General features: G+C 36.6%; 1 protein-coding gene across 6 annotated transcripts in view; it reads left to right on the forward strand.

Annotated features, from left to right (window-relative positions):
• MYO16 (myosin XVI) overlaps positions 1 to 27,880 on the forward strand; it is a 365,593-nt gene that overhangs the window by 236,380 nt on the left and 101,333 nt on the right. For all 6 annotated transcript variants that reach the window (XR_007888391.1, XM_051608256.1, XM_051608258.1 and 3 more), the window contains exons 17-21: positions 10,594 to 10,705; positions 14,048 to 14,165; positions 14,920 to 14,991; positions 15,610 to 15,751; positions 22,637 to 22,709. Coding sequence is in view for 5 of the 6 variants with exons in the window: in XM_051608256.1 (XP_051464216.1) it covers positions 10,594 to 10,705; positions 14,048 to 14,165; positions 14,920 to 14,991; positions 15,610 to 15,751; positions 22,637 to 22,709 (517 nt within the window). In the remaining variant the exon portion in view is untranslated. The remainder of the gene's footprint in view (positions 1 to 10,593; positions 10,706 to 14,047; positions 14,166 to 14,919; positions 14,992 to 15,609; positions 15,752 to 22,636; positions 22,710 to 27,880) is intronic.

Raw genomic sequence — 27,880 nt, forward strand, 5'->3', positions numbered from 1 at the left:
TCTGTTCTGAATTTCTTTAACTGGACAGCACATAATGATTTTGGAGAAATACTGCATGACGGGTTTCCAAATGCCTACAATATATTTTTCAAAATGTGAGAATTTTTTGTTCTTTAAGTGAAAAAAATATTCTGGCTTTTATGAATAAAAACTAAATATCAGGATCTCAGGTTTAATAGCTGTTTAGAATTAATGAAAGAATATTAGGAGTTTCATTTGTATGCAATATTTTATAAAAGAATTAAGGGATTTATAGACAAAATTCAGAATCTCTGATTCATAACATGATCTGCAGTGGCTTGTATTGCATAATTCAGTATTGATCCAGAGTTCTGTATTTAGGGGTTTTTTTTATGTTAAACGTTTCTTCCTAGCTACTTCCATGTGAATTCTTTCCCCACTAATTTTGAACTCCTTTTAGCAAAATAAATCTAGTAGATAATGTGGTCAATTGGGCTAGACTACGAGTTGATACTATTTTGTTTCACTAGGGTTTAGCTAAGTGAAATCTTAACTAGTAGCAGAGAAATGGCATGTAGGCAAGTGGATCAGAAGAAGAAAGCACATCATAGAAGTTGTAATTCTTCACAGGAAATGGTTACCCTGGTATCTCAGAAAAGTACAGATTATGATACTCAGCTCTTTTCATGCCTATTTTATTTTATTTTTTTCTTCATTCACCAACTGAAGGAATGTAAACAGAGAAAAAATAATCTTTTCCTTTGCTTTTCATCTGAAAGGGGCCTCCAGAGATCTGGTCCAACAAGACGTACTTGCCAACAGACAGGTTCTTTGAAAATCTATTGCAACAGCTGCACAAAAGAAAGAGAAAACTTAAGAGAAAACTTTGTGAGCTAATGCCAGGACTGTTTCAGCTGCGTTCAGATTAATGTTCATAGCTCTTACCAGGAAGATGATTCTATCATTCCTGAATTTCTAATCTTGTGATTTTTTGCCTCAGAGTGATATTTGGAATAAGCAAAGCTTCCACAGTGACTTTCAGCCCTTTCTTTTTCCCCACTTCATACAACATAAGAACTAAGGTCTAAATAAAGTAAGATTGAAATCATTTAGTGTACGCCTTCACCTGAAAGCTCAGTAGAATAAAAACCTGATCCTCCTTGAGCGTTTTTGTGGAAAAAAATGTTATTTTTCAGTCATCCTGCTAGACTTATGAATGAATAATTTGATGTGAAAGGTATAAACCATTTATTGTCTGCTTGCAAAATTAAGCAAAGTTGAATCAGCTTGGAGATGTTGATGATGGTCACAGCACATATCCTGACAATTATTCTGATACAACTCATATATAATATCTTCCTAAATGTCAGGACTTTTGCCCTGTGCCCAGCTCTTTCTTAAATAACTGATGGAAATCTTCTGACTTGAGAATAAAAAAATATTTCTTCAGATACTTTTAAGATACAATAAAAATCCTAAAAGAGGTTTTCTTTGGTTTCTAGGTCATTGAAAGGGATCAAAGTGTTTGGAAATTTCCTGATGGTAAATTGTTAATATCAGGTTTTCTTAAAATTTAATTTCTTTAAAATATAAGTTTTCTAAAATTTTAAAAAAGAAAAGCTATTTAGAAGTTGATGTCCAAATATTTAGTTCCAAGGTGAGAAGACATTCTCTCCTCATAAAATAATAATGCTCTTCTATTTTAGCTACTAGATAAAGTAGTAAAAAGGTTTGCTGACCTTGCAGTGATCAAATATTCTCTTCTTATTTTGACTTATCCTTTGCTAGGGCTCTGATGTTTAAGATTATTCTCATTTTAGCACACAGTCATCCCTTCAGATTAAAAAAAATGTAAATTTCTAAATTAAATTTGTGTACCTCCTGCCATGTGTGAGATCAGACCAGGTTGTTCAGAGCTTTTTCTAATCAAATATTGAAAAACTCCAAGGATGTGTCTGTGGAGTCTTCTCTTTCTCAGTCAACAAGCCTCCCACATCGCATCTCTAGCCCTGACCACTGAGGTGGCCCTCCACTGATCTCGCCCCACTTTAGCAATGTCTTCTGTGTATTCTGTGTGTGTGTTTGAGTGCACTAAGCTGGCTGCAATATGTAGATGTGGTCTAACAGTGAGTGCTGGGCAGGAGGAAACCACCCCAAGTCTCCTGGCAGTGCTCCTAGCAATGCAGCCCTGGATTCTGCTGGCCATTTATGCTACCCAGGCTCATTGCTGGCTCCTGCCCAGCTCATTGCCCTCAGGACCCTATGGCCTTTTTCCTCAGAGCTGCTCCTCAGCTCATCAGCCTCTATCATTGCAAGGGTTTACTCCTTCCTAGCTGCAGGACTTTGTATGTTGCTGAATTTCATTAAGTTATTGTTGGCCCATGCCTTCAACCTGTAAAGGGCAACCCTATCCTCCAGCGTACTGGCTGTTTCCCCCAATTTGATGTCCTCTGCAAACTTGTAAGGAATGCAGTATCAACATCTAGAAGAAATTAGTATTGAAAATTATCTTTTAATCTTAGTTCTAGTACAGTACCCTCACATTTTCCATCTCCTTGAAATTAGATTATTTCTCTAAGTCCTGTTTCATGCTCTACCATTCTGCATCCCTCAGGTCAACTGTGCAAAGTAATGATATTTCCATGTCCACAGTTTTGGATCCAAAGGACTGTAGGACTTTTCCTCTGCAATATCTTTCTCAGTTTTCTGTAGGCTGCAGTTAATGAACTTTTTTGTGCTAAGTAATTTTTCAGATATATTTTTCTATTGCTTTCCTCTGGATTTCTTCTAACTGATCCTGTTCTCCCTGAAATGGGATACACTAAATCACCCAGAATACTCCAGTTTGAAGCTTTGTCATACTAAGTATTTCATGCCTCGTATATTGGTATATGTAAATAACGGTGTTACATATGATGATTAATTTTTTGTGCAATATCAAGACATACTGAACTCTCATTCAGTTTATTATAAGTGCTTTTCTGTTGATCCACTGCCTAATCAGCTTTATCTGTCCTGAATCTTTGCATTCTATTATTTCTTTGTCTGATTTTATATTTTTTTTTCTAGTTGAAGTGTATTTTCATAGTGCTCATTCGCATTTGGCTTAATTCCTTGACAAAATGTGCTTTCATCTGGTCTCTGACATTTTCTCTGAAGAATAAGCTAGCATATATAACCTTATTCAGCCCATTACTTCTGTGTTTTTCTTTTTGTATTAAAGATATCTCTTTAGTTTCTAGTCTGAGCACTCTGAGGCCTCAAGTGGGTAAATTGTTCTGAGTATAAGCAATTATAAAATGAAGGGTTTTGCCTGTAACCAGAAGTTTTTTACTGAAGAGGTTAACAGTGATTGATGAAATCCTTATTACCACAAGCAACATTTATTGCACTGATTTATCAGCTGTAATAAAGTTCTCTACTAACAACTAATTTTGTATTAGGTTTCCCTTATATCAAGCCTGCTATTGCCCAGAAAGCTTTACAATGAAATGTCAATGTGTCAACATTCATCCTTTATCAGGAAAGGAGTCAAGTAGTAAGTAGATAGATGGTAACTTAAAAAAAAAAAAAACCCACAACTTTTCTTTCATCATAGGGCTTTAGCCTAAATTTTTATAGTGACTTAGAACCATTTAATAATATAATCCTGCCAAGAATTCTCTTAATTATTCATGCCAGAATGTATTTACTTCAGGAAAGCCTTCTGAAAAGAAGTGTCCATCTGGCAAAACCATGCTTCTTCTTCTCCTCTAATTGGAACCCAACTTCAACTGTCCTGACAAAAGGGAAATTCTGATTAAATGGATGCAACTTACTAATCTTACTCAGACAGTTTCACTGTCAGCTATGGGTTGAACCACCGCAATGAATCAGATATTTCTATATGATAAACAGCCACAATGTACATAGGTACATGGCATAAAGTGGCTGTTCTTATAGAATACTTGACTATTTCAAATGTCAGATTTTACAAATGGGCAGTGGTGAGATGTTGGGATAGTGTTTTGGTAATGCCTTCTTTACTCTATTGGTGAAATATCAAAGTTTATAACATTTAGGAAGGTTTGCTACTACAGGGTCCATGTGACAAGCCTCAGGATCTCTGTGGTCAGTGTTGTGTACCAAGGTTTTCTTTTCTTGTTTAACAACTACAAACAATACAGCTTGAAATACTTTATGATTGTAGTTGTCTATTGAGTCGATTGTGAAAAATATCATTCATTTGTCAAAGTTTATTTACTAGACAACAAGAAAGATCCCTATTTGACATGCATCAAAAGTTCAGATATCCCTTTGAAATGCTGATAACCACAGTTTATAGATACAGTGAATTCCGATCAGAATGTAAGCCAGATTTCAAGACTGAGGAGTAAATCTCAGCCCAAAAATTGATTGTTTTCTGACTTTGCATTGACTATGATTGAAAATATCAAGAGAACCTTATTTTCAAGAGCCTGTAGTGCTCTTGAGCTTCCCAACAAAAAAGGTGAAGCTTCCTAAGTGGAGTGTGCTAAGATTTCTGCCTTATCGTGAGCTAACTGGGAAGTTGCAGCACGTACCTCAGGCATGAAACATAAAAGCTCAGTATCCCCTCATGCTTCTAGATGCTTTGAGCTCACCTGGAAATGGACTGCCTGACACACCAACTGGGCAAGCTCCAAATCTTTTCTGTGGATCATGCTGACTATAAGACAGTACCCATAAAAGGGTTAGCCTCTTCCCAAATAAATCCCCTAATTAAACAATTTGACACTTTTTGTTTTTTTAAATATTTTCACAGATGTTATAAAAATGTAACAGCTCTAATAGGAAAAACAGAATAAAAAGACACTTTCACCTTCTGTAACAATTTTGTGAGTCCTAATTTTAATTTCATTTGCTTTTCTTGTAAGGAAATGAAATTACATGTTCTGTTTATGTTGAACAAGGCAGATTACTTCATTTGATACTAAATGTTATTGGGTTGCAGTTCAAAAGAAAATAAATTCTATCTAAATCAAATATGACTTTGCTAAGATTTTTGGCAGAGCAGCAAACTGACAGTCAAAACTTCTCTTTTCAGTGTCTGCTTTTAAGAAAGTTTTTAACCAGTAGGATTAGGTAATAAAAATTGAAATATGCATATGTCACAAAAACTCAGTATTGGAAACTTTTATTCCTAGGTATTTCTTCTTCATATCTGAGATGTATGTACAAAGTTATTAACTTTACTTCAGGTATAAGTTGAATAATACAAATTGTGATTATATTTAACAGTTCTAATAAGAATGATAAGGTAAACAGGTAAGGAAATCGTTTACTTATATGGGTAGTCAATATGTAAATAAATTAATGTTATAGTAAGTATATATTTTAATAGTCTTAGGCACAACACTCACACTTCTATGTGAAAATCTGGTCTGTGCTGTCATTTGAATGATGGTTGAAAAATTGTATACTACATTAAGTTGTATACATAAAAATTACCACTGTTGCTTTTTTCTTCTAGTTTGTTGTTTCTTTTTCCTTTGAGAGACTAGAATAGATGAGAATGCTACGTTGCTGCAAATCAGAATTGGTAGTAGAAAATTCAGGAAGATAAACCTATGTAGATAGTCTTTTGCCTTTCTCAAGGAATTGTTTAATGCAGCATTGTGTTTTAATCACAGTGACTATACTCTGCTACAATTATCAATTAGTTTATCTTCTTAAATGAACCCTGTTTTGTCTGACAGTTTCTTTTTTGTTTGTTTGTTTCTTTTCTTTTCTTTTTAAATAAATAGTCACTCTTCATATGTCCTTAAAACTTTCTTGTATGCTCATAAGCTGTCTGTCTTGAGTACCATTCCAATGCAAATATCAACATGGTCACATTTAAACAAATAGTCAGTAGAAAGGAGTTAATTATTAGAACTGCATTCATGGTTTGATTAATCACTTTTCCTAAAGATATAGACATCATTTGTCTTAGCAGCTACTTCAACTAAAAGGTTCAACTTCAGCCAAACTCTGAGAATATTTTCATAAAGGTACAGAAAGCTAACATGGTTGTGCATTTGCAGAATGAATTTGTATACAGAGATAATGCGAGTTAGGCTAATAAAACCATGATAAGTGAGTCCACAATCGGTGCACAGCCTGCATGCACAGGATATTATGGAACATCACTGCTGGCTTGTATAACAATAGTACCTCTTTTACTAAAATTTTCATCAACAAAGAATTCAAGGATCACCAGGTCTGTTTTGTATTAGAACACAGACTACCTTGTAGGAAACTTAAAGGAACATTACACACACTCTAGTAACAGCATAGATTTTCATAAATATCATGGCTATAACACTGTAGTTTGCAATAACAAAAATCTAAGTAAAAATAATAACTAAAAGCTCCATGGTAGATACACAATGGAAGTTTTAAGCAGCTTAATCATCATTAGCAATGCAATTCTTTCCAGGCTACTTGAATGACAAAGAACAAAAATGCACTACAAATATGAGGAATGCTATACATATTGAAAAAGCTTTTACATTCTATGAAAATAGGATGCACCTGCAATGAAATGGAGTTAAATCCAGCTGGTGGCTGGTCACGAGTGGTGTTCCCAGGGCTCAGTGGTGGGGCCACTCCTATTTAACATCATAATTGATGATTTGGGTGAAGGGATAGAATGCACCCTCAGTAAGTCTGCAGATGACACTAAGTTGGGTGTGAGTGTCAATCTGCTTGAGGGCAGGGAGGCTCTGCAGAGGGACTTAGACAGACTGGATCAATGGGCCAAGGCCAATTGTATGAGCTTCATATAAGGCCAAGTGTCGGGTCCTGCATTCTGTCTACAACAACCCCTGGCATTGCTACAGGCTTGGGGAGGAGTGGCAGGAGAGCTGCCCAGCAGAGAGGGACCTGAGGGTGCTGATTGACAGCCAGCTGAACAGGAGCCAGCAGTGTGCCCTGGTGTCCAAGAAGGCCAACACCATCCTGGCCTGCATCAGGAACAGTGTGACCAGCAGGACCAAGGAGGTGATTCTGCCCCTCTACTTGGCCTTGGTGAGGCCACACCTCAGGTTCTGTGTGCAGTTTTGGGCTCCGCAGTATAAGAAGGACATTGAGGTGCTGGAGAGGGTGCAGGGAAGGGCAACTTGGCTGATTAGAAGTCTGGAGAACAGGTCTTATGGGGAGAGGCTGAAAGAGCTGGGGCTGTTCAGCCTGGAGGAGGCTGAGGGGAGACCTCATTGCTCTCTACAACTACCTGAGAGGAGGCAGGTGTTGGCCTCTTTTCCCTAGTGACTAGCGATAGAACACGAGGAAAAGGGGTCAAGTTGCGCCAGGGGAGGTTCAGAATGGATACTAGGAAAAATGTCTTCACAGGAAGAGTGGTGAGGCATTGGAACAGGCTACCCAGGGAGATGCTGGAGTCACTGACTCTAGAGGTGTTCAAAAAAATGGGTAGACATGGTGTTTCAGGCGATGGTTTCGTGGTTATGAGTTGTAGGGCAGACAGCTGGACTTGATGATCTTGAAGACCTTTTCCAATCTTGATGACAATTCTATGATTCTATGGTTCTACAAAGTAATATTTCATTATTATTAGGAGTTTTGCGCTGTGATGTATCTCTTTACCCATCGCTTTCCCCTTTCCTTATGTTTTTTGTAGTAGAGACAAGAATTTAAAATTGGTTCTGGACTCTGGTTTTTAAGCATAAATAGGTAATATCAATAATATTAATATAAAGGGTATCTCAAGCCCTCTTCATCCTTTAGGACTTTACGGTGGAAAGAAGCAGATGCCAGGGAACTGTCCCACAAGAAAAAAAAAAAGAACAAACAAAACAAAAAAACCCACAACACATTCTAATCTAAGTGTCACTATATTTCTGAGGTAGAATAAATTTAACAATTATTAGAAAACTGTTATTCCTACATTGTATATTTTCTGCATTCTGGGGGAGGTGTATGATATCTATCAACAGTTTCAAGTATTCCATACAACTAATCCATCCTTAATATGCATATACTTTATAATATAAACATATAACAGCTGAATGTGCATGTCTTCAAAACAGTTTTCTTGTTTCATTAGTTCTTAAATAATCTGGAAAATGAGTGGGCCTCGTAACATGTTATAAAAGAATTTAATTGCTTCTAGACTGGGAAAACTGATTATAAATCCCAGTACATCTTAGAAAATGTCCAACTGCAGCCCTTTCAAGGGCATCAGCACATCTGCTGATTAAATCTTCAGGAGATTTATACTGGGAAAGTTAGATTCTCTTCCAACAGGCATGTCCTGACAGATGCTGCAGTTTATGGACAGGTTGTTGGAGCCACAGGCATCTGGTTTGGCTGGTACCTGCTTTGTCCCCTGCTGTATCAGCAAAAAGTGCTTGGCTGAAGACAAGAAATGCCTTGCGTTGGTTCATATCACAGCTCAGCTCTTTCCTCCAAGGGAATGAGAGTTCTGGGTCACTTTGCTGTGATGCCACTACCTGTGTTGGTAGCGTTCATGCATCTTTTTGCTACAATGATACCCACTAGCACTTTAGCTTACCTAAAAAGAGCTAATTAAATGGGGTTGGCTAAAATAAGAGAAGTATACAATATTCTCTTCACAGGACAGGAAAGAATGTTCTCTCCTCAGTACACAGAGAGAGAGAGAAAAAGAGTTATCCAGGGATAACACCACTAAGGAGGTTTATTTGCAGAAATGGCTACCAGCTTCCAACTCCTCCAGCCATTCAACAACAGGATATTTTGACAGCAGAGTAGATGCCACTGTAGATCTCCTAATTATGAGTCAAAAATGCCACCAACACGTGTTACCCAACACTGAACTGATATAAGCTCATGCAGCAGTATGGAACAGTGGAAAATTTTCTGCTGGATTAAGCTTTATACCAGTACGTTCTATGCCAGATTCACTATCAGACTCATTTTGAAACATATAGGCAATGTAAAAAAATCGATTAAAAAGTCCACCCATAAATTTGTCAAATATTTTGTATCATCTACTCTAGCTAATTTGATAGCTGTGCTGTCACTTGTATCTACCTGATTTGGAAAAAAATCCTGGTTTTAGTAACCTCAAGGAAACAGTGCAGAGCTCTGGCAGTGATGCTCACAGATCCACATTCTCAAAGGTTGTGTTAATTCACCAGTTTTAGCCACTAATGTGAGGCTTGTTTGTACTTGAGATATCTGCTGACTGAGTTCTCCTGTGGGTGCAAAAAGTGCTTATGCCCCTAGGCACATGTTTTTTTCCCCATCATTGTTCTTCTGCCCACCTGCTAGGGTAACTTACACCATTATCACTCCAAGAGAAATCCACAATGGTAAATTTGGTATAAATCCACTAAAAATGTGCTCTGCATTTCATCATGGACACCTCATAAACCTCATTATAAGTTAGAAAAGTACAAATACTTTATCATTCTTCTATGATTTTCTAAAAGCTACACTCATCCACATAAAAGGCCACTTTTACAATAGCTACTTTGCTAGACTTTCTGTGTTAATAGGAGTTTTATTTTGAAACCGTGTGTCCTCTATAGTGCAATTAGAATAAGATTGTAAACAAGAATTGTCAGAGATTAAACAAGTATTATTTTCCATCTTTATGGGCCAGATCATAAACTGAATATTATTAGAGAGCAGAATAATTGTGGGGAATTTTTTTTGTAATTGTGGTGAAGGGATGAGGGGTGGAGTGTGTGTAAATTGTCCACCTTTGTTTGTGTTGTAACTATGTTAATTTGATTTAGGCTGGGGAATTCCTTTGTTGATGTGACATTTGTGAAGATGGTACATTGTGTGATGATTGTGTATTTTAATGGTAATTTAAGGATAATGATAAAAGAAAATATTTTTACAGTCTCAGCAGGATGTAATTAAAAATCAGATCCCATAAGATATTCAGACACCTCACTCGTCGTGATTTCAGCTGTAAGAAGATACATGAATCCTTTTAAAAATCTGGCCCACAGACATATTTCAAGAGGGTCAAAATACATTGTTGCAAAGGCTAGACTGTTTTCAGCAGGTTTTGGTTATTCTTTTTTGTCTTACTACTCTTTCTGTTATTTAATTTTTTCTTTCCCTCTTCTAATGATTATTTTTGGCAAGGTTTGTAAAAATTCCTTTTTCTTCCATGTGCAAAGCAGTACAACTTAAGGGCTGTACGCTTACTAGTCTATGTACTTAGTTAACTACTTTGTTCTAAAAGATGGTGAGTTATACTTGTCACCTATTCAGCTGCTAAGGGAGTAAATTACCATCACGGGATCAGGCAGATAAGAGCTCATCTATACCCTAGCCAGCAGGAAGGGAATATAAGCAGTCAGAGTTATTGGAGGATCTCCTCAAATCTTCCTTCTGAAGGGGAATCTCTGGTAGTGCAAGAATGGCAAAACTGTCAGTGGTATAAATTAAATCTTAAGTTTTAGTTTACATGTAGGGATAATGCTGGTGGGGGAGCCGTAAGAGGAAGCTTAAGGAAATAAATAAGCATGATATGACTGGTACTTTTCCCTCCTAAGGCTGAGAAAAATCTGCAATAAACCTCTGGTTAGAAAAGCAAAACTGGCTTTTAACCTCTAAAGTTTGATTCTGCACCAGCCTTTTAAATAGTATATATGCTGTTTTTTCTCTGTGCAGGTATCTAAGCCAGACTGTACTGGAAGATACAATGTTAACAGCCAACCCTCAAAACAGGGAGAAATTAACCATACTAAAACAAGCTCTAGGTGCCATGGGATTCAATAACCTGGTAAGTTACACACGCTTCTGCTATTTGTGGCTAAAATCAACATATTGCTTAGTTAAAAACAGGCCATAAGGAGCTCTTACTGATAGCCTTTTGTGGGAAAAGACATGCCTTTCCATCTTTCTTTTTTTTTCCATTGGTTAAAGCCTTGAAACAATATACAGTACTAGTTCACTCCAGGGAAATTACTGTAATCACTTTTAATTAGACACTGCACCAACAATGTAAATCTTTTTTCTTTCTGAAAGATTCACAAAACAGCTTCAAGGTATAATACTCTTGAACAATTAAATTACATAGATAAAAAGAAACAATCAAATCCCCTATGACAGAAACCTCATAAAACCCACAGGAATTTTTTCCACTTCCTGATTATCTCCTTGTCCCTTTTAATTTTGTGAAACACATGTTCCATATGCCTTTGCTAGCAGCACCTGAAAAGAAGTAAATACATACTTAGTTGAACAAAATTAGAGAGTGATAACTTGAAAGATCTGACTTAACCCCCAAAAAAGGAACAAGAAATTAGGTCTGATATTTGTATTAAATCCTATTAAGCTAATGAAGAAGATAATTTGGAAAATTAATCAAGAAGAGGTTCTGGAGGACAGAGGTATGAAGAGGAATCAGAAAAGATGGAGGGCTGCGTATAGGAGCTCATGTAAACTGTGTAATTCCCTTCAGGATACTGGAATCTTTAATGAACTCCCAGTATTCCTTACATATGTATATGCTGCCTAGCACATTGTAGCTGGGACACTTCTGTAACACAAATGCATAAGCAACAGTATTTATAGAAGTAAAAACGTATTTACCACTAAAATGATATTTAGCTTCATAAGAAAAAAGCGGAGGAAAAATTAATGAGACAGCATGCTGGATTACCCTAAGAGATGACAGGTGGGCAACATCTGTAATAACACGTAATAAAAAGGGATCAAGGGCTATTAGCAAAAATATAATTGTGAGGCTATTGAAGCAGTTATTTAGGTGTGAGGTAGACTTCTGTCGTGATGGTACATCATGTAGTTTGGCATTCCCTAGTTAAGGTAGTAGCAAATATTATTTGGTAACTTGTGACACCTTTTAATATAAAGAGGTTTGATTTTTCATGAATATGGCCTTGTACAAAACTGAACATATATGGCTATATTTGACAGAATCATTCCTTATTCTTAATGGCTCAATCTCTTGACCTGTAGGCTTCAGTAGCAAAAGTTCCAGGCAGTTCTGTGTTTGTCCAGTGTTCATGGATGAGTGGATCTCTCTAGTTCTTTCATTAACCTTTCTGTTCTATTGAGGAAGAGGTTCAGCCCGTAAATATATAATTGAATTCATAATGAATGACATTTTAGAAGCCTGCAGAAACTGACAACACTTCACATACAATATTCTTTTGGATGCAGCACTTCACTTTGCTCAGAGTTCTTGAAAGGAAGTATATCACCTCTCAGAAAAGCATAAATCATCCTCAAGAGTCATCTATATCCAGGCAGCATTAAAATAATCATTGAGGTGGCTAGAAATCTGTGAATCTCCAGAGTCCTGCAAGCTGATCTCGTGTACTGGAGATCAGAGAGGAATATGTGGATAAAACATGTATGTATTATTCCTTGACCGTTCAGCTACATTTAATGGTAGATTATCTTTATGAAGAATTGCATAAACATTCTTTAGCAGACTTTAATGGTATCTTTCAAAGTATGTTAATGTTTATTAAAAAATTTGTTGTAAAGTTGAGGGAACATTCATCTTAGAGCACAATGAGGAAGTGTTTCAGAACCTGGAATGTGAACTAACCCCTAGGCCTGACCAAAATCACCAGAGTAAACAGCTATCTCAGCCTGCTGCAACTCAGTGCTGCACAGTCATCCCCAAACCAGTTCTGAACAAGCTAAAAAACAAGCAAGAAGTATGTTTTACTACACTGCCGTTCCATCTTGCCTAAGAGACCTTCCCAAGAAACAGGTAGAGCATCCAAGCTTGAATGCCTTATTAGCATGAGAGTTCTCCTATTGGAAGAGCTCTCTTATTCAGAATTCACCTGGGTTTGTTGCTTCTTTGATCTTCAACTTTTGATCTGTGTAATGGAAAACTAGACTGTTGCCCTATTTACATCTGTCTCATACAGAAGGAGATTGAAGTCCTGTCTTAAAATACAGTTTAGAAAATCAAACTTACTTAAACAGCATTGGAGGTGCTGTAGTCTTTATCGCAGAAAGGCTGAAACCTTTTTTTTAATGTACTTTGATAAGGGACATACTTATTAGAGAAAGGAACAAGAGGAAGAAAAGCTGGTGAGAAGTCATCCAATCACAGTTTCAAGGTGTTCTGAATTCATTGTAGTCACCTGAGAACAAAGGGGATGTATTGGCTAAGTATATTATTTGTAGTACATTTTTAAATCTTATTCTGCAAATTCCAGTAAGTGTGACTTCTCAGTGTCACTTCTAGTGTCTCATTAGAATCAGGTTACAAATGCAGTTTTTCAAAAAATGTCAAGAATCATCAATTAACTTTGCTGTGCATTACGCCGTGTAATGCAGTAGTGGATGTCAGGTTTCTTATTTTGCAGTTTTGAAGGAGCACAATTGTTATATAACTGACCTTAAAAAAACATCCAAAAATACACAAGTTTTTTGATGTCTCAGCATATTTAGTTCATATTTAATGGATCTTTTGTTTTTTCTTGAATTTAAAATCCTAAAGAAAACCAAACAAGAAAAGTAGTTCTCTTCTTGTGTGGTGAAAATGAAGCCAGGAAAAACCTAGCCCTAAAGATATAACTGCTTCATAGCCCTAGAGGTGTTAGAACATAGCATGCAATCATGGGGGAAAGTGCGTGGGTTAAAGGAGCTTGCTTTTGTTTCTTTTAGACACTAACTACAGCTTTTACTACTAGGAATTTAGAGCTAGACACTTTGTTTCTTAATGCAGTTGGTTAAGTTAAAAACAAACCTTGCTATTCCTGGATACAGAATTAGTTTTGGTGGAAATTCTCTATGGAGAAGAAACATTTATTTCATGCAGAAATAATGCATCCATTAAAGTTATTTCATCATTTTTTATCGAATTCTGAAAAACTTTCTTAACTTGGTAGTTAATGGGATTTGCATTAAAACAAAAGGGGGGAAAAAAGGTAAACTTGCTTTATCTCCTATGTATGTTCCAGTTTGGTTGCTAAATCCAGACTTCCTGTTAATGGTTCACATATGAGTGCTTTTTCACTTAGCGCATGCTGATGATACAAATGAACAGAATTTGTATTTTTATAAAGTATTGCCTCTCACTGGTGTGCCAAACAGATCTCTTCTTTATCTTTAATTCTGCATAAAATACGTGCAGGAGGTGGAGAACCTGTTTGTAATTCTCTCAGCAATTCTGCATCTTGGAGACATACGCTTCACGGCTCTGACAGACGCTGAGACAGCATTCGTGTCAGACCTGCAGCTACTGGAACAAGGTCAGTAAGATGTGACCTTGGTGCGTCGCGATCAGGGCACTTGCGCTGATCCGCCGACAGATGGAAACACAGTTCCAGGGAGAAAGAAAAAATGACTTCTGAAAATCCCTAAGTTACAGTGGGAAGACAGTATCCAATGGACTTGGATGTTTTATAAACTATGGATTTTTATGGGACAAAATAAAATACTTGCATTGAAAATTATCTAGTTCAGTGCCATATTTAATGATGACATTTGCCAAAAGATACTGTACTTTGTGCAGACTTCTTTTAAAATGCTCTTCTGCTGCCTGTCAACAGCTGAACAATTTGCATTGAATTGAATTCCTTACATTCAGAATCTATGTCTTAAAATCTATGTCTTGTTTTCAAGCTTTGAATTTTGCCCTCTTGGCTACTAACAAATCTTCTCAAAGTGGCTTATGGATGCAGAGTGTCAATAAGTAGCATACCTTAACTCTAATACAAGCAAAAGTCTGTCAAGCCCTCAGGAAAGTCCAGAGTAACCTTTAAAGGGGAAAGAAAGCTGTAATATAAAATATAGACATGTTCAAACTTCACAAAGTGCTGATTATCATGATCCAATTCTGTATGTTCATTAATTTTGATTATTCATGTCACAGCACTCTTTTCTTTAGTGTGTGGGTTCTTTCACTAATAAAAAATAGCATCTATATAAGAAAATATGTTATAAAAAATAATATCTGCAATGGAGTACAAATCAGTTGTTATTTAAATTCTCTTTTCATTTCAGTGGCAGGGATGCTGCAGGTTTTACCAGATGAGCTTGCTTCAGCCTTAACAACTGATGTTCAGTATTTTAAAGGTAATCTTTTCCAATTTTGCAGTCTCATAGATCAGACCTGATAGCATTTTGATCCTTCTCATTTGAGAATTTTAAAAACAGATAATTTTTGTTTCTTATTTCTTGTATGATCCTGTAAATTTTCTCTCTGAGGAATACATAGGATTATCTGTCATGCAGTAAGTCAGACTGAGCCACTAAATTAGAAATTACTTTGGAGAAAAGTGGAGCACAGCAGTTTCACAGTCTAATGCTGATGGACTCCTAACTTGATTAATCTTACAAAAGTGTGTCAAGATAACATATTAGATATTAATGCTAAGAACTAAGTTCAACAGGAATGTCAGGGGGAGGCGAAAGTTTAGGAAGAGGGGTTTTTTTCCAGTAAAATGCAAGTTCTGTGTGGTACACATGCCCTTTTTTATTGAAAAAAGTACAGAGGTGCATCGCTGCAAACTGAAGAACTTGAGAGTGCTGATGGCCTTCTTATCTTGCACTGAGGGCTTCAGGAAAAAAAACTATCACCATGTATATGTTTGGCAAAGAAGTAAAAAGGGTGCAAGGACTTACTGTAACTAAAATTACTTAAGGCAAGCTTTACAGGATGCTTTCATCTCCATTTTCTGCTTTATCTCTTAGGAGACATGATTGTACGGAGACACACTATTGAGATTGCAGAATTTTACCGAGATCTCTTGGCAAAATCTCTATATGGTCGTTTATTTAGCTTTTTAGTCAACACAATCAACTGCTACCTTCAAAATCAAGATGAGACTGGCAGGTAGGAGTGCCATTACAAACTCCTAGGTGTGCCATTATCTGTTCAAATCCAGATGCATAAAATAAATATAATTCCATCATTTAAAGCATTTTACAATAGCATGACAGTGGTGCTTGGATCTTTAAATCACTGACCATTCCTTCAAATTGTTTCCTCATTAACATATTTGTTTATTTATTTGCTTGTGTAGGGGAACATGTTAGTTTATGCAGTAATCTAAATTGATGCTTGGAATTAGTAGCCTTTTAAGAGCTGACAATACAGAATGAGCTAAGTCTTTTAACTAGCAAAAATCTACTTGGTGTTTTTTGAGTGCAGACTATACTTGTTCTTTCTCCCCAAAGCTGTGACCTTAGAACAGGGTATTTGAAGCTGAATTTTGTTCAAAGGCCTTCAAATGAATGTTTAAACTTCACTAACTTATATGTTCTAAGAGTATTCTGGATGTCTCTAGGTTATCATCTGTTAAATTTAATTCTGTTGCTATCCAGTGTGGCTTCTTAGGAAAAACTAATGCTAATTAATGTGCATTTGTGGAGCAGTCAAGAAACAAACAAAAAACTTAGGCAGTAGACGTAATTAGACGATAATACACATATGACTTAACCAAGGTTCAATGTCTTACATGCTTAGATGAGCTTTCTCATGAGCACTAAGTACAAGATTTCTTGGCATTGTTGGTAAATGGAACTCTACAAATGATAGGTGTGAAATCTCTAGGTAAGAATAAGTATTTTTCTTGATATCATATTTACATTGACTTCATAGGACAAATATTTATCAAGATCCCTCTTTTAGAGTTTGAAGACTTCAAAATCTTATTTTTATTCCTATCCTATCTGTAGAACAATTAGGAATAAATCACATTTCTCTTCTATAGGCCTAGCTAACACAAAAAGTCTCCATGAGTAACTGAGAGCTTTTTGCACATAAAAGCTTTCTGTCATGATGCATAGCATCAGAGTGCCTCGTTTCCTGCTGAAGGCAAAGGGAAGGTTTGTGAGCAAAATGGAATGGTTTTACTCTTTTTCTGATTGTACAGCCCCTTAGAATTGCAGACACCTGGACAACCAAGCTTGCACAACTTTCCAGGTCATGTCCTAATTTGAAATACTGTTTATAACAAGGAAGGACAGCAGCATGTAGTCACATTCAATTCTTCCCCATTTATTCCTGGGACTTGTGGAACAAGGACTTAGCTCAGTGCATATCTGTGACAGACAACAATGCAGCTCAGGTATTCCCAGTTCTACTGCTCTCATTTGTAGTGGTTTGTTGAGGAAGTAATCTAGAATCAGTATATTAAAAATCTATTAAAAGTATTTGAAATAATGTGTAATTTTACTATTTTGAAAATTGATATCTCACAGTCTTTCAGAATAGAGTGTTGTGTATCTCTTCTTCAGTACTGTAAACCTATCACGTCTAGGTATTGTAGGATGTTCAAATAATGAAAGTCAAAGCAGTTTGTATATTGTTTACCTTATAGTCTCCTTTCAGTGCAATCATATGTGCCAGAGGTGACTTCAACCTTGTGGAAATATTTCTCATCTAAACTATTTCTACCTATGTGGTAACTTGAAGATTATGTGATGTTGTAAGTCCTTACAAAAACAGGACAACTATTTCATGTTGTCAGGAATGAGGAATTTGCGATAGTTTTATACTATACTTATGAAAGAAAAAGGGAAGTTCTTAATTTAGGCTGGCCAAAGAAAGCTAACCAGCTCATATATATTGGCAGTGCTGATAAGACATGTTCGATTTCAGCAGGATAAATTTACCCTCAGCTCCCTTTCCAAATTGGAAGCTAAATAGCTTATTTTAGGTGAAAATGAAGTTGATGGTCCTTCATTCCAACCTTGTCATGGGCAGGGACACCTCCCAGTAGACCAGGTTGCTGAAAGCCCCATCCAGCCTGGCCTTGAACACTTCCAGGGAAGGGGCAGTCACAGCTTCCCTGGGCAACCTGTCCAGTGTCTCACCATCCCCACAACAAAGAATTTCCTCCTAATATCTAATCTGAATCTACCATCTTTCAACTTAAAAGAGTTAACCCTTGTCCTGTCACTACATGTCTTTGTAAAAAGTCCCTCCCCAGCTTTCCTCTAGGCCCCTTCAGGTACAGGAATTCTGCTATCAGGTCTCCATGGAGTCTTCTCCTGGCTGAACAGACCCAACTCTCTCATCCTGTCTTCGTAGGAGAGATGCTCCAGCCCTCTGATCAGTTTTGTGGCACTTCTCTGGACTTATTCCAACAGGTCCGTGTCCTTCTTGTGTTGAGGACTCTTGAGCTGGACACAATGCTACAGGTGGAGTCCTATGAGAGAACAGAGGTACAGAATCACCTCCCTCCACCTGCTGGCCACACTTCCTTTGATGCAGCCCAGGATGCGATTTACCCTCATTTTTTAAAGCATAGAACAAATTTTTCTCTAAAGAGCTGGGAAAGAGTGTGTGCTACTGATGAGAGATCTTGAGTCCTTTAGCAAAAATATTTCTCCCTTCCTACCACACCTGTCAACTCACTTAAATGTTTGTCAGATACAGAGACAGTGTTTCTTTTTTCACCGTGTCCAACTACTGTCTCTATCTGTACCACTCACACCTGGATAAGGTAATATTAAAAGAAAAATTGCAGTCATTGAGCAAGACGACTGAGAAATGTATCAATGACTCCCAAATTTCAGAAAAAAATCTCAGAATCTTAAAAAAACTCTCGGAAAAATCTCTCTCAAAAGTCTCAGAAACTAGTTTTAGTAACTGAGATAAACAACATAGCCAACTGGGAGTACTCAGCCTGTTCCTTTCAAGAACCATATTTATGACACTGAGTGTAATCTGTCCCCCTGGGACAACTGAGGGAGTCTTAAGTAGGATTCTGAATGTCCTCATTTTAAGGCTAGGTTATATACTTCATCTAATCCTAGAAATATTTCCTCATTAATTAGTACCACTTCTAGTTTATCTAGATCAGACATAAGCCAACTGGCATCCTTCCTAGTTACTGGTAGAAATTGCAGGAAGAGCAAGAAATATTATTTCCGAGGCAGATGGAAAGGCACATTAGATCATTCTACATCAACAGATTCACCTCACTGCTTTGTGTAGGCAGATTACAAAAAATGACAATGGGAATGAACACAATGGATTAGGAGCTGAAAACCATCTGGGATGAAAAAGGAGTGGTCCAATAACATCCTGTAGATTTGTCTGAAGTGCTGAGTCAGAAATATTTTAAAGGGAATTCTGTTCATGTTGCCAGGAATGGCAAGCAGTTCAAGAGTATCTCTGGATGAATGGCAAGATGTCTGCCAAGACAGTAGATCATCAGACAGGATGTCTGGTGTGTATGTGTATTGGTTTTAGGAGTTGCCAAGATTTTATATGTAGTTTCTTTATAATGCAGTTGTTAAGTGTACAAGATCAAAAGGTATTTCTAATCTATAAGGATGTCGTTACAGAGATGCCATTCTGAGGAAAAAGGCAAAACTGGAGGCATTGTAAAATATGGGTTGAAGTGTTGTTTTGTAAATCACAAGATCAAATAAATGATGGTTAAAATGAATGCCTTTTTTAAGCTATTCACAGCTATGTACAGGTCTAAGATGTAAAAACATTCTTCAAATATTGGCAAATTGCTGTTTTCCTAATTTCTATGCTAGGAAATATAGTCAAACTTGAAATCAAAGTCTCAGTGCCCACTAAAACAATAGCTGCTTTATTTGTACATAGCAAATATTGAATATCTGAAACATAACAAGGAAAAGTGTCAGTGATGCTTAGTAGCCATAAAAGAATAAAGTAAGTTAAGGGGATTTTTCAGAACAATAAGTGCTCTTTTCTAATATTTGTTCTTTTAAACACTGCCATTTCATTTTTAAATATGGGATTATTCATGCTTTATTTTGCCTTGGCAATCACTGCTATGATTAATTGAAGGAAAGTAATTTTGCTGGGAATAGTATCATTGACAGCTAGCCAAGAAAAATATACATGGACACTTCCTCTAAAAAGAAAAGTGGTATAAAAAACAGGAAGACAACAAGAAAGAAGAAAGCCAAGTAATTTGTAGCCACATACAAAAAAAACTTAGTTTTTATTTTGTGCTATCTATTGCTATATAATTACCAAAATCTGGGCTATAATTTCATATAGAGAATTACTATTGCAGTTGGTGAGATTTTTCAAATAAATGCCACAATCTAGTAATGAAATACCACTATTGTAGAGGATACAGAGCCTTGTTCTGATATACTTGCCCTGTAGGCAAGACATTAATTATTTAAAAACTTCAACTTTTTGTATGTAGTGTCTGCATCTTCTAATACTACAAGGCCAAGATTATCAGGTGTTCATGAAAAAACTGTGATGACATATTTTCCTGTCAACAAATGCATCTCCAGAAAATTAACATATTTCTTGAAAATATCACAGTTTTGATAAGGAATGTTATTTGAGGTAGGCAATAGACTGGCTGCTAAGGCTTTTGCTTGGAGTTCTAGAAATTAGGGCCAGGTTCCTGTTTTGCCTGATTTGTAATCATTCCTTAAGTCCAGTTTGTTTAGGTCTTTTCCTTATGCAAATGTTTATATATTCCTTGAGAAAAAGAGAGACTGATTTGACAAAATAGCAGTCACAGCACTCAACTGGGATGTAAGCAGTCCAGCCTCAAGTCTGTTCTTTGAGTTAGACAGAGAAGGGATAAGTTGTTCCAACTGTTTTAAGTAGTTCTTAATATTTGTGAAATACAATGCAATGTATCAGCTGTTGTGTGATATTACATAGCAGTTCATTTTTTGCCTTCCGGTAAGGAAGGCTATAGATAAATGACAAAATAATAAAATAAGAATGAAAACTTATGAAGTAGTCTGATATTCCAAACTACTTCTTTTCCAAAACTTATTTAAATAGCATAGTAATTCTGGCCTTTCTATAACAGTCTGAGGTAGTTTGTTTTCAAAATGTCTGATTCGTCTTTCTAGCAGTGGACTGGTTTTGTTGAAAACACGTTGTGACAAGGAACGTACACCCATCTTTAATCAGAAACAGTTGAGAATGGGGCTTACATTTTAAAACACAATTCAAATTGCTCTCATTGCTAGAGATGGAGGTGGTGATTTATCTTTATGCTTCTTGTAGAAATTCCCTTGGAGGCTAATCAACCTCACGATAACCTCTCCTGCCCAAAAAAGTCATTCTAGACTAGATTTATTATGCAGCTCTCTAAGTCTGACATTTACTCACATAGCCAGTCTTGTGACAAGCAGTAGTGCATTGAACTAGTGTGCCTTAGAATAGAAGGCAAACTTCTTGGGTATAGTTTTTGTAGAAGGCTCTGCTCAGCCTAAAGCTTGTCCCTGATAATTGTTTTTCCTACCTTATTTTGTAGTACTAATTTTAAAAATTATTTTACTTTTCTTGATTGTTATATGGGAATTTATTTTCAGGGCCTGATTCTCAACTAATTAAATGTTAGTGTGTACAACAACTGTAATAAAACTATACTCAGGTACTTCAACAGTGGATCACCTTTTTCTGCTTTTCATCTATATTTTGATATACACAGAGACTTAGACATAGAATAAACATGGAGGAAAAATGTGGAAGGAAAATTAGATTTCAGAAACTGCAGGCTGTGCTATTATTTGTATGCATATAACACCATACATTTACAAATTATGTTGGCAAAGAGAAAGGAACAGTCATCGGCTTTAGATGAGTTTCTCCTTTCTCAAGAAGATGAATGATTTTTCCTTTACTGATTTCTTCTGTTCAGAGAGCCATTGGTTATAGTGAAAAGTCTTTCACCCTGCTGGCATATCATTTCACTCTGGAGAAAGTCCCAGTGTGTTCATGTAGGCAAATAGCAACTTTTTTTTTTTTTTACTGTAACCCCTTTTCTTATGTTCTCTGTCTAATGATACAGTGAAGAAAATAAAGAAAAAAGCCCAGCATTGGTGAGCCCAGCCCTTTCACACAGAGTTCTCAGATCCTTACAAAGCAGGCAACAGGATATCCTAAAAGATCAATTTTACTCCCCATAGTGAACTTCGTTTCTCCTCCAGATCAGGCTTACAATGACTTAGTCCCAAGGAAGTCTGGAATAATAACATCTCTGTCCCTTTCCTGCTTCTTCTGTCCAAATCCTAGGTGACTACTGTGCCCTTATCCTTCCACTGGGCCTTCCCTGAATGCAAGCAGTGGCATGTGACCGATTAGATGCACTGCCAGCAAGTATTCTTTTATATATATGGAAAAGAAACATCTGTCTTCTTCATGCCCAGATCCTGACTGTTCTTTCCCCTGAGAGATGTAACTTCTTGTGCAGCCTGAGCCTGCAGCCTCTACTTGATGCTGGCACAGAGAGGACTTAGACTTAAAAGCTTTCCCTTTAAGCACATTTAGAAGGAACAGTTCTGAGTGTCAGAGAAACATAAACTGGAAGGGGTAACTGAGTGCAACAAAATAGTTTTGAAGCTTCTCTTCAATAGCTACACCTCATCTAAGCAAATGAAGGATTTTATACCTTTAGAAACTGGACTTTAGAAACCAGACTTTAAAGAAGCAAAGATTTTTTCCTTCTCTAACAAATTCAGTCTTTTAAATGGCTGCTAAAAGAGTCTTGAACCCTGTGCTTTTATTTATGTTTGATGTAAGTTGGTGTGTAGAATTTTGTCTCTGTTGTATGCATGATCTGCGTGTGTATTGCATACAGGTTGAACTCAGTGATCGTAAAGGGGTTTTTTCCAACCAAAATGATACTGTGATTCTGTGAAATACAGCCTGCTTTCATCCTAGTACTGAAATACTTCTGTCGAAACAACAGATACATTATTCACTTGCTTGAATTCTTATTATCTATAATATCTTTTTCTTCCCTAGTGACCAGGTGTTTGAAATTGGAATACTGGATATTTTTGGATTTGAAGAATTTCAAAAGAATACTTTTGAGCAGGTAAGTGGCTACATTTTGCTCAATTTATTGTAGTAGTTAATTCTTCTATTAAAGCTTTGGGGTTTAGGCAAAATGAGTGTTTTGATCTGAATATAAACATAGGTGGAGGCAAAAATTTGTCCTTGAATTTTTTTTTTTACCGTTCTGCCTATCTGCATGTAAATTAAAACCCCAGCTTTCTACAGTTATTCAGCATTTTAAAATAATCTAGTAAACATCTACCATAATTATTTGGAAGAGTGGTAGTATCAGCACCAAAAGACAAGCTAAGGAAAATATTTAGTATCATCTGTTTTCATGCTTGTGGAAGTGAAACTTCAGCTGTGTCAGTGAGTAGTAGAACACTACACTGGATTGGAAGAAAGATCAAAAAGGTCTTGGAGGAAAAATAGAGTTATAATGCTACATTCTGTTAAGTGCCATTGCTGGCAGATTCACCTGTATGTGACTTTACAACATATAACTTTTAAAAGATGTTAAATTAGATCCATGGAAAATAAATCAAACTTAGCTCACTGGATTATTAAAAGTCCAGCTGAATGTCAAACATTTTTTGAAAATTATGGAAGTACTTGCCCACCTTCAGCACTGGTCTCTGAACACCAAAGCTCTTGTGAATTATGTATTTCACAAAGTATTAGCAACTCTACACAACACACTGAAAGAGAACTCTTATGTTATGGTTCAGATGTTCATTCATTCTGTAATGCAGCAGAAGGAAATCAAAGCATAGAATAGAAAATCAAAGCACAGAAAAGAATAAAGATAGCATCAGCAGCAACAAAGGGCCTGTTATTGTTTGCAATCAGAATTTGCCCCTTCATCCCAGTCAATCCATTGTTTTATGGCTCAACTTTCTCTCTATAGTGAAAAAGAAGTGACAGAGCCACCTTAGTTGATTTTGTGTTGCATGTTTACATTGGCATCCAGTTTCCAAGTGTTTGAAAGCACAAACAGGATGAGCTTACCTCCATCTTCAAAACGGCATGTAAGAATGCAATAAAACTTACTCCAGTTCCCCTCTCACAAAACTCTGTTTGCGGTTCTACCTTTGCTGGGTTAGGGATTAGTGATGTGTGCCAATATTCACAGTCATTTACTCAGTATGAATGTCTGATTTGAGAAAAAATACCAAGTGAAAAAACAAAAGCATTTTAACAGACTGAATATATGCAAAAAAAGAAAAAAATTCAATAAAATCTACTGATTAATAAGGATAAAGTATTCTATGCATTTTAAATTCATCTCAAAACAGAGGAGTGCATCTTGGTACTTAACTGGCTTTTTCTTTTTACCCTGTTTGGCTTTTTTTTTTGTCATGAAACTTTTATAGGTTCTGTAACTGACATGAAATACCATGAATTCCAGTTTCTGTCATTTTCATCTTAGTGGCTGAGGAGGGTGCTTGAAGACAAAATCTGAGACAAAAAAAAAAGAGTAAAAAATATTTTACTGTATTACTTCTGCGTAGTAAACATGATAATTTCAAAGTCAAGTTTGCATTTTTATTTTCTTTTTTTCTAAATAAATGTATTTCAAGAAGCATTTATTGTCCCTCCACCTGGACTGAATGGGTTTTGTTCAGTTGAGTAATACTGAGTCATTACCTCAGAAACTACTGAACTGCTTTCCTGAGAAGAAAGAGTACAGGGGAGGGAATTACAGAGTTTGTTTTTATATTAACTGTATCATGTGATTAACATGGCTGATTCCTGAAGTGATTGGTTGCAGTGTCCATTAGGAGAACCAGTTTGTATCTCCACATGGCACCAGGTGATCATGCAGCCATACCCAATGCAGACTTCACTCAAAAGCTTGAGCTGTCTCGCAGTCTAGCCTGGTTCAGTATTCTGCCTGGGCTCCTTAACCCTGATGATAAACAGGCTTGTTAGCAGAGATAGGGTCCTCATGCAAAACACTGCATCATGTCTGCAAACATGTCCAGTGTCAAGGGCTGTGATTGCAGAAAGTTAACACTGAATGTTACAGCCAAACACTGGAGGAGCTATAAAAATTGCCTTTTCATCACATTTAGATTAACATTTTTAAATATGGCATTTAAAAGCAATTTGGGGAAAATGAACCTTTTGTTACAAATTAGTGTAAGACAGAGCATTCTGGGTGATATCAGTTTGCCTACTTTCTTGAAAAAAAAGATTACAATTGTTTTCAAGAAAGATTAAAACCTTCTGATTACCCAGACCTGGGGACATTCCAAGCAGCTGTGTGAATCTTTCTGGTGCTTCAAACCAGGTCAGTTGATAGACAGTTTAATATCATAATTAAGAGAGAGATGATCCTAAATCACATGTCAATTTAAGCAATTAATTTTAATAGGTTGTGTTTGAAGACAGTTCAGGAAGAGACAGCTGGATAAAACAGGTAGTATAACTTGTTCACTCCAGTGAGTGTGTTGGAATGACAAGGCATTAGAGTATTAAAATGTCAAAGGCAAATGAAAAATTGGTCTAAGAACAGTCTATGAACAATGCATAGGACAATAGATGTCAAAGAACTGGGAAATAAAGGTTAATTATGTCTACACCAAGAATCTGGTAACTTCTGCAGGCAAAATGATGTGACTGACAGCTTGCAAGGAGAAAAGTTTTATGTGCAATTACAAAGAAGAAGGCGTTAGAAGTGAAAAACAGTACTAATTAAAAGTTCAGCTTTCCTTGTATTTAGTGAGCATCTGTGAGCCTTCAGCCTTCATTTTGTATTATAATGTACCAAACATAAGTTTGATACATTATAATAGCAGAAATTATAATAGCATCTAATTATAAAATAGGTGTAAATAAGTGTATGGAATAAGCAATACTGAGTGGCGGTGTGATTTTTGGTATTAAATTTAAAAGCTGAAAGATATGGGACAGTGTTTTTAGAAGCTACAGTCTGAGAGAGTCATTGCTCAATAAAGACTGAAAGCTTCTCAATTACCAAGACTCAGTGAGTTACTGCTCATAAGCTAAGCCATGGTAAATGACTACAGCACACTTCTAGCTCACCTCAATTACCATTTACAATCATTTCCTAGCAGTGATCATTACACTGGGAACAACATTTTCATAGAGCAGCTGCATACCTGCTGTGCCAAAACAGCTTTTTCTACAGCCACACTGGAATATGGTCAGTGAGCACAGATTTGTGTGTACTTTTCCATACATAAATGGCCTTTATTTTGTGATGATTTCAGGAAATACAGGTGCTCTACCAAAAACAGTAATGGCAGTTTTCAGTGTTAGTTTTCAATGTTTTCTTAGGTTTCCTTGTCTGAGAGAGACTATATTTGGTTACGGTTTAATTTGCACTTCTTTAAAAGTAGAAAATGTCCGCTTCTCTTCTGGTAGAGTTTAAATCTATGTTCGATTGTACTCAATGTTCCTTCACAGCACAGCTCCTAATAGTACATTCAAAGAATGCTCCTATCTTCTTTGTAACTTTATGCTGCTGTATTCTTTGACCAGAAGAGCATGCAACACAAATGTAAAAAACTCCTGACCAATGAGCACAAGTGAAATGCAGGAGGGAAGATTGATACTTAACTGTTTGTACCATTTTCCTACTATTGCTTCTAAGAAAACTGTATTATAGCAGAAGAACTAGACTTCAGAGTAGCAAGAGTAGCTTTTCTTACCCCTGCAGAAAGTCAGGTCTTTGTGGAAGCATCATAAAGAGCAATAATGCAGTTAAATAAAATGGTCTCCAGTAGTCTTTTCTGTCTAATTCAAATGACAAACTGAAAAAAATATTTACCTCTTGCTAAATAACATCTTTAGCTCTTGCATGGTGTTTTGTCTCTGTGGACCTCTCAAGTTTTGCAGAGAAAAGTATATACAAATATATATATATATATATATGTATGTATCTCCTCCTTTTTATAGGAAATGTAAGTGATTTATCTGAATTAGGACAGCAGGTCATTGAAACAGTCAAGTGTCTCTTGACTCCCATTCAGCTCTATACCCATTAAATTATGTCCACATTATCTGTGTGGTACAGTAGAGTGCTGGGAGAGGCATGGCTCCTGTGGCAGCTCCATGCAGTACAGCTCCCACAATAGGAGCCAGCTGGCTCCCAAAGCCCACAACATTGCCTGCCCCACTCAAGACTTCACTTCTGAGTCACTGTGGTGAAGCAGAAGAGCTTGAATGACCCAGCTGCGCTCACAGGAATTTTCACCTATTTTTGTTATTAGATGTGGTAGGTTTTGACTTCCTTGTGTGTTATTTCCTTAGTTAACCCTGCTGAGACCTCATTTAATTTTTTTCATGTGAGCTTTCCTAAACTAAACAGACATAACAGAATATTTTTTATTAAATCTCATTGCCTCAGCCATGAGAGTTCTTCTAGCTATCCAAACGTAAGCTCGTGTTGCCTATTTTGTAGATGGATGAACAGATAAAAACTACATAATGTTTCTACAGTCATTCCAGTCTCAGTGATGGCAGATGGGAGGTCACACAAATTAGCATCTGCATTCAGAGAGTCTGAAGGAGCATTTCAATATTTTATTTTTTTTATTTTATGGAGTAGAAATCAACCCTCTTTGGTTTTGTCTGTCCACAGCATAGGCAGACGGTCCTGCTTTCCTCTGTACTAGCCTGTGGAATAGGTGGCCGCTGTTGGACACTGAGCCCTAATAGGAAGTAGGGACTTGAATGCAGCTGAGTGGAGCTGTAAAAGCCCATTCCTGCTCTCAGGGGGCTGGTGATCTTGTGTTTTATGTTGTTCCTTTACCCCATTACTTTGGATCTTACAGTTTGTATGGTTTTTGTCATGGTGTACCCCTGTTCCCTCTCAGTCTCTTTGGTCTTTTTTCCTGGTCTGCAATTTTTTTTTTTCCCATATTGTCTGCCCAGTGTTGCAGTCAGCCACTGGAAAACCAGCTTTACTCAATGTTAAAGTTGGCTTATCATGTACCTGGCATTAAAATATTTTCTTTTTCTTTTTTCTTTTACAGTAGACACTTTGTGGAGAACAAAAACAAAAATAAAGTCAGATCAAATCAAATAAATAATTTTTAAAAAAATAACAAAGATGTTTATCTTAAACTGAGATTCCTGTTAGATACAGCTTGTGCTTGATTGTTGAAATGCTGTACAAAGACATTTATTAACTAGTATTTTACTGCAGCACCCACAGCAGCATTTACTGCATTTACTGAGGCA

This window comes from Apus apus, chromosome 1 (assembly GCF_020740795.1).
Source record: "Apus apus isolate bApuApu2 chromosome 1, bApuApu2.pri.cur, whole genome shotgun sequence".
In the NCBI taxonomy this organism is placed as follows: Eukaryota; Metazoa; Chordata; class Aves; order Apodiformes; family Apodidae; genus Apus; species Apus apus.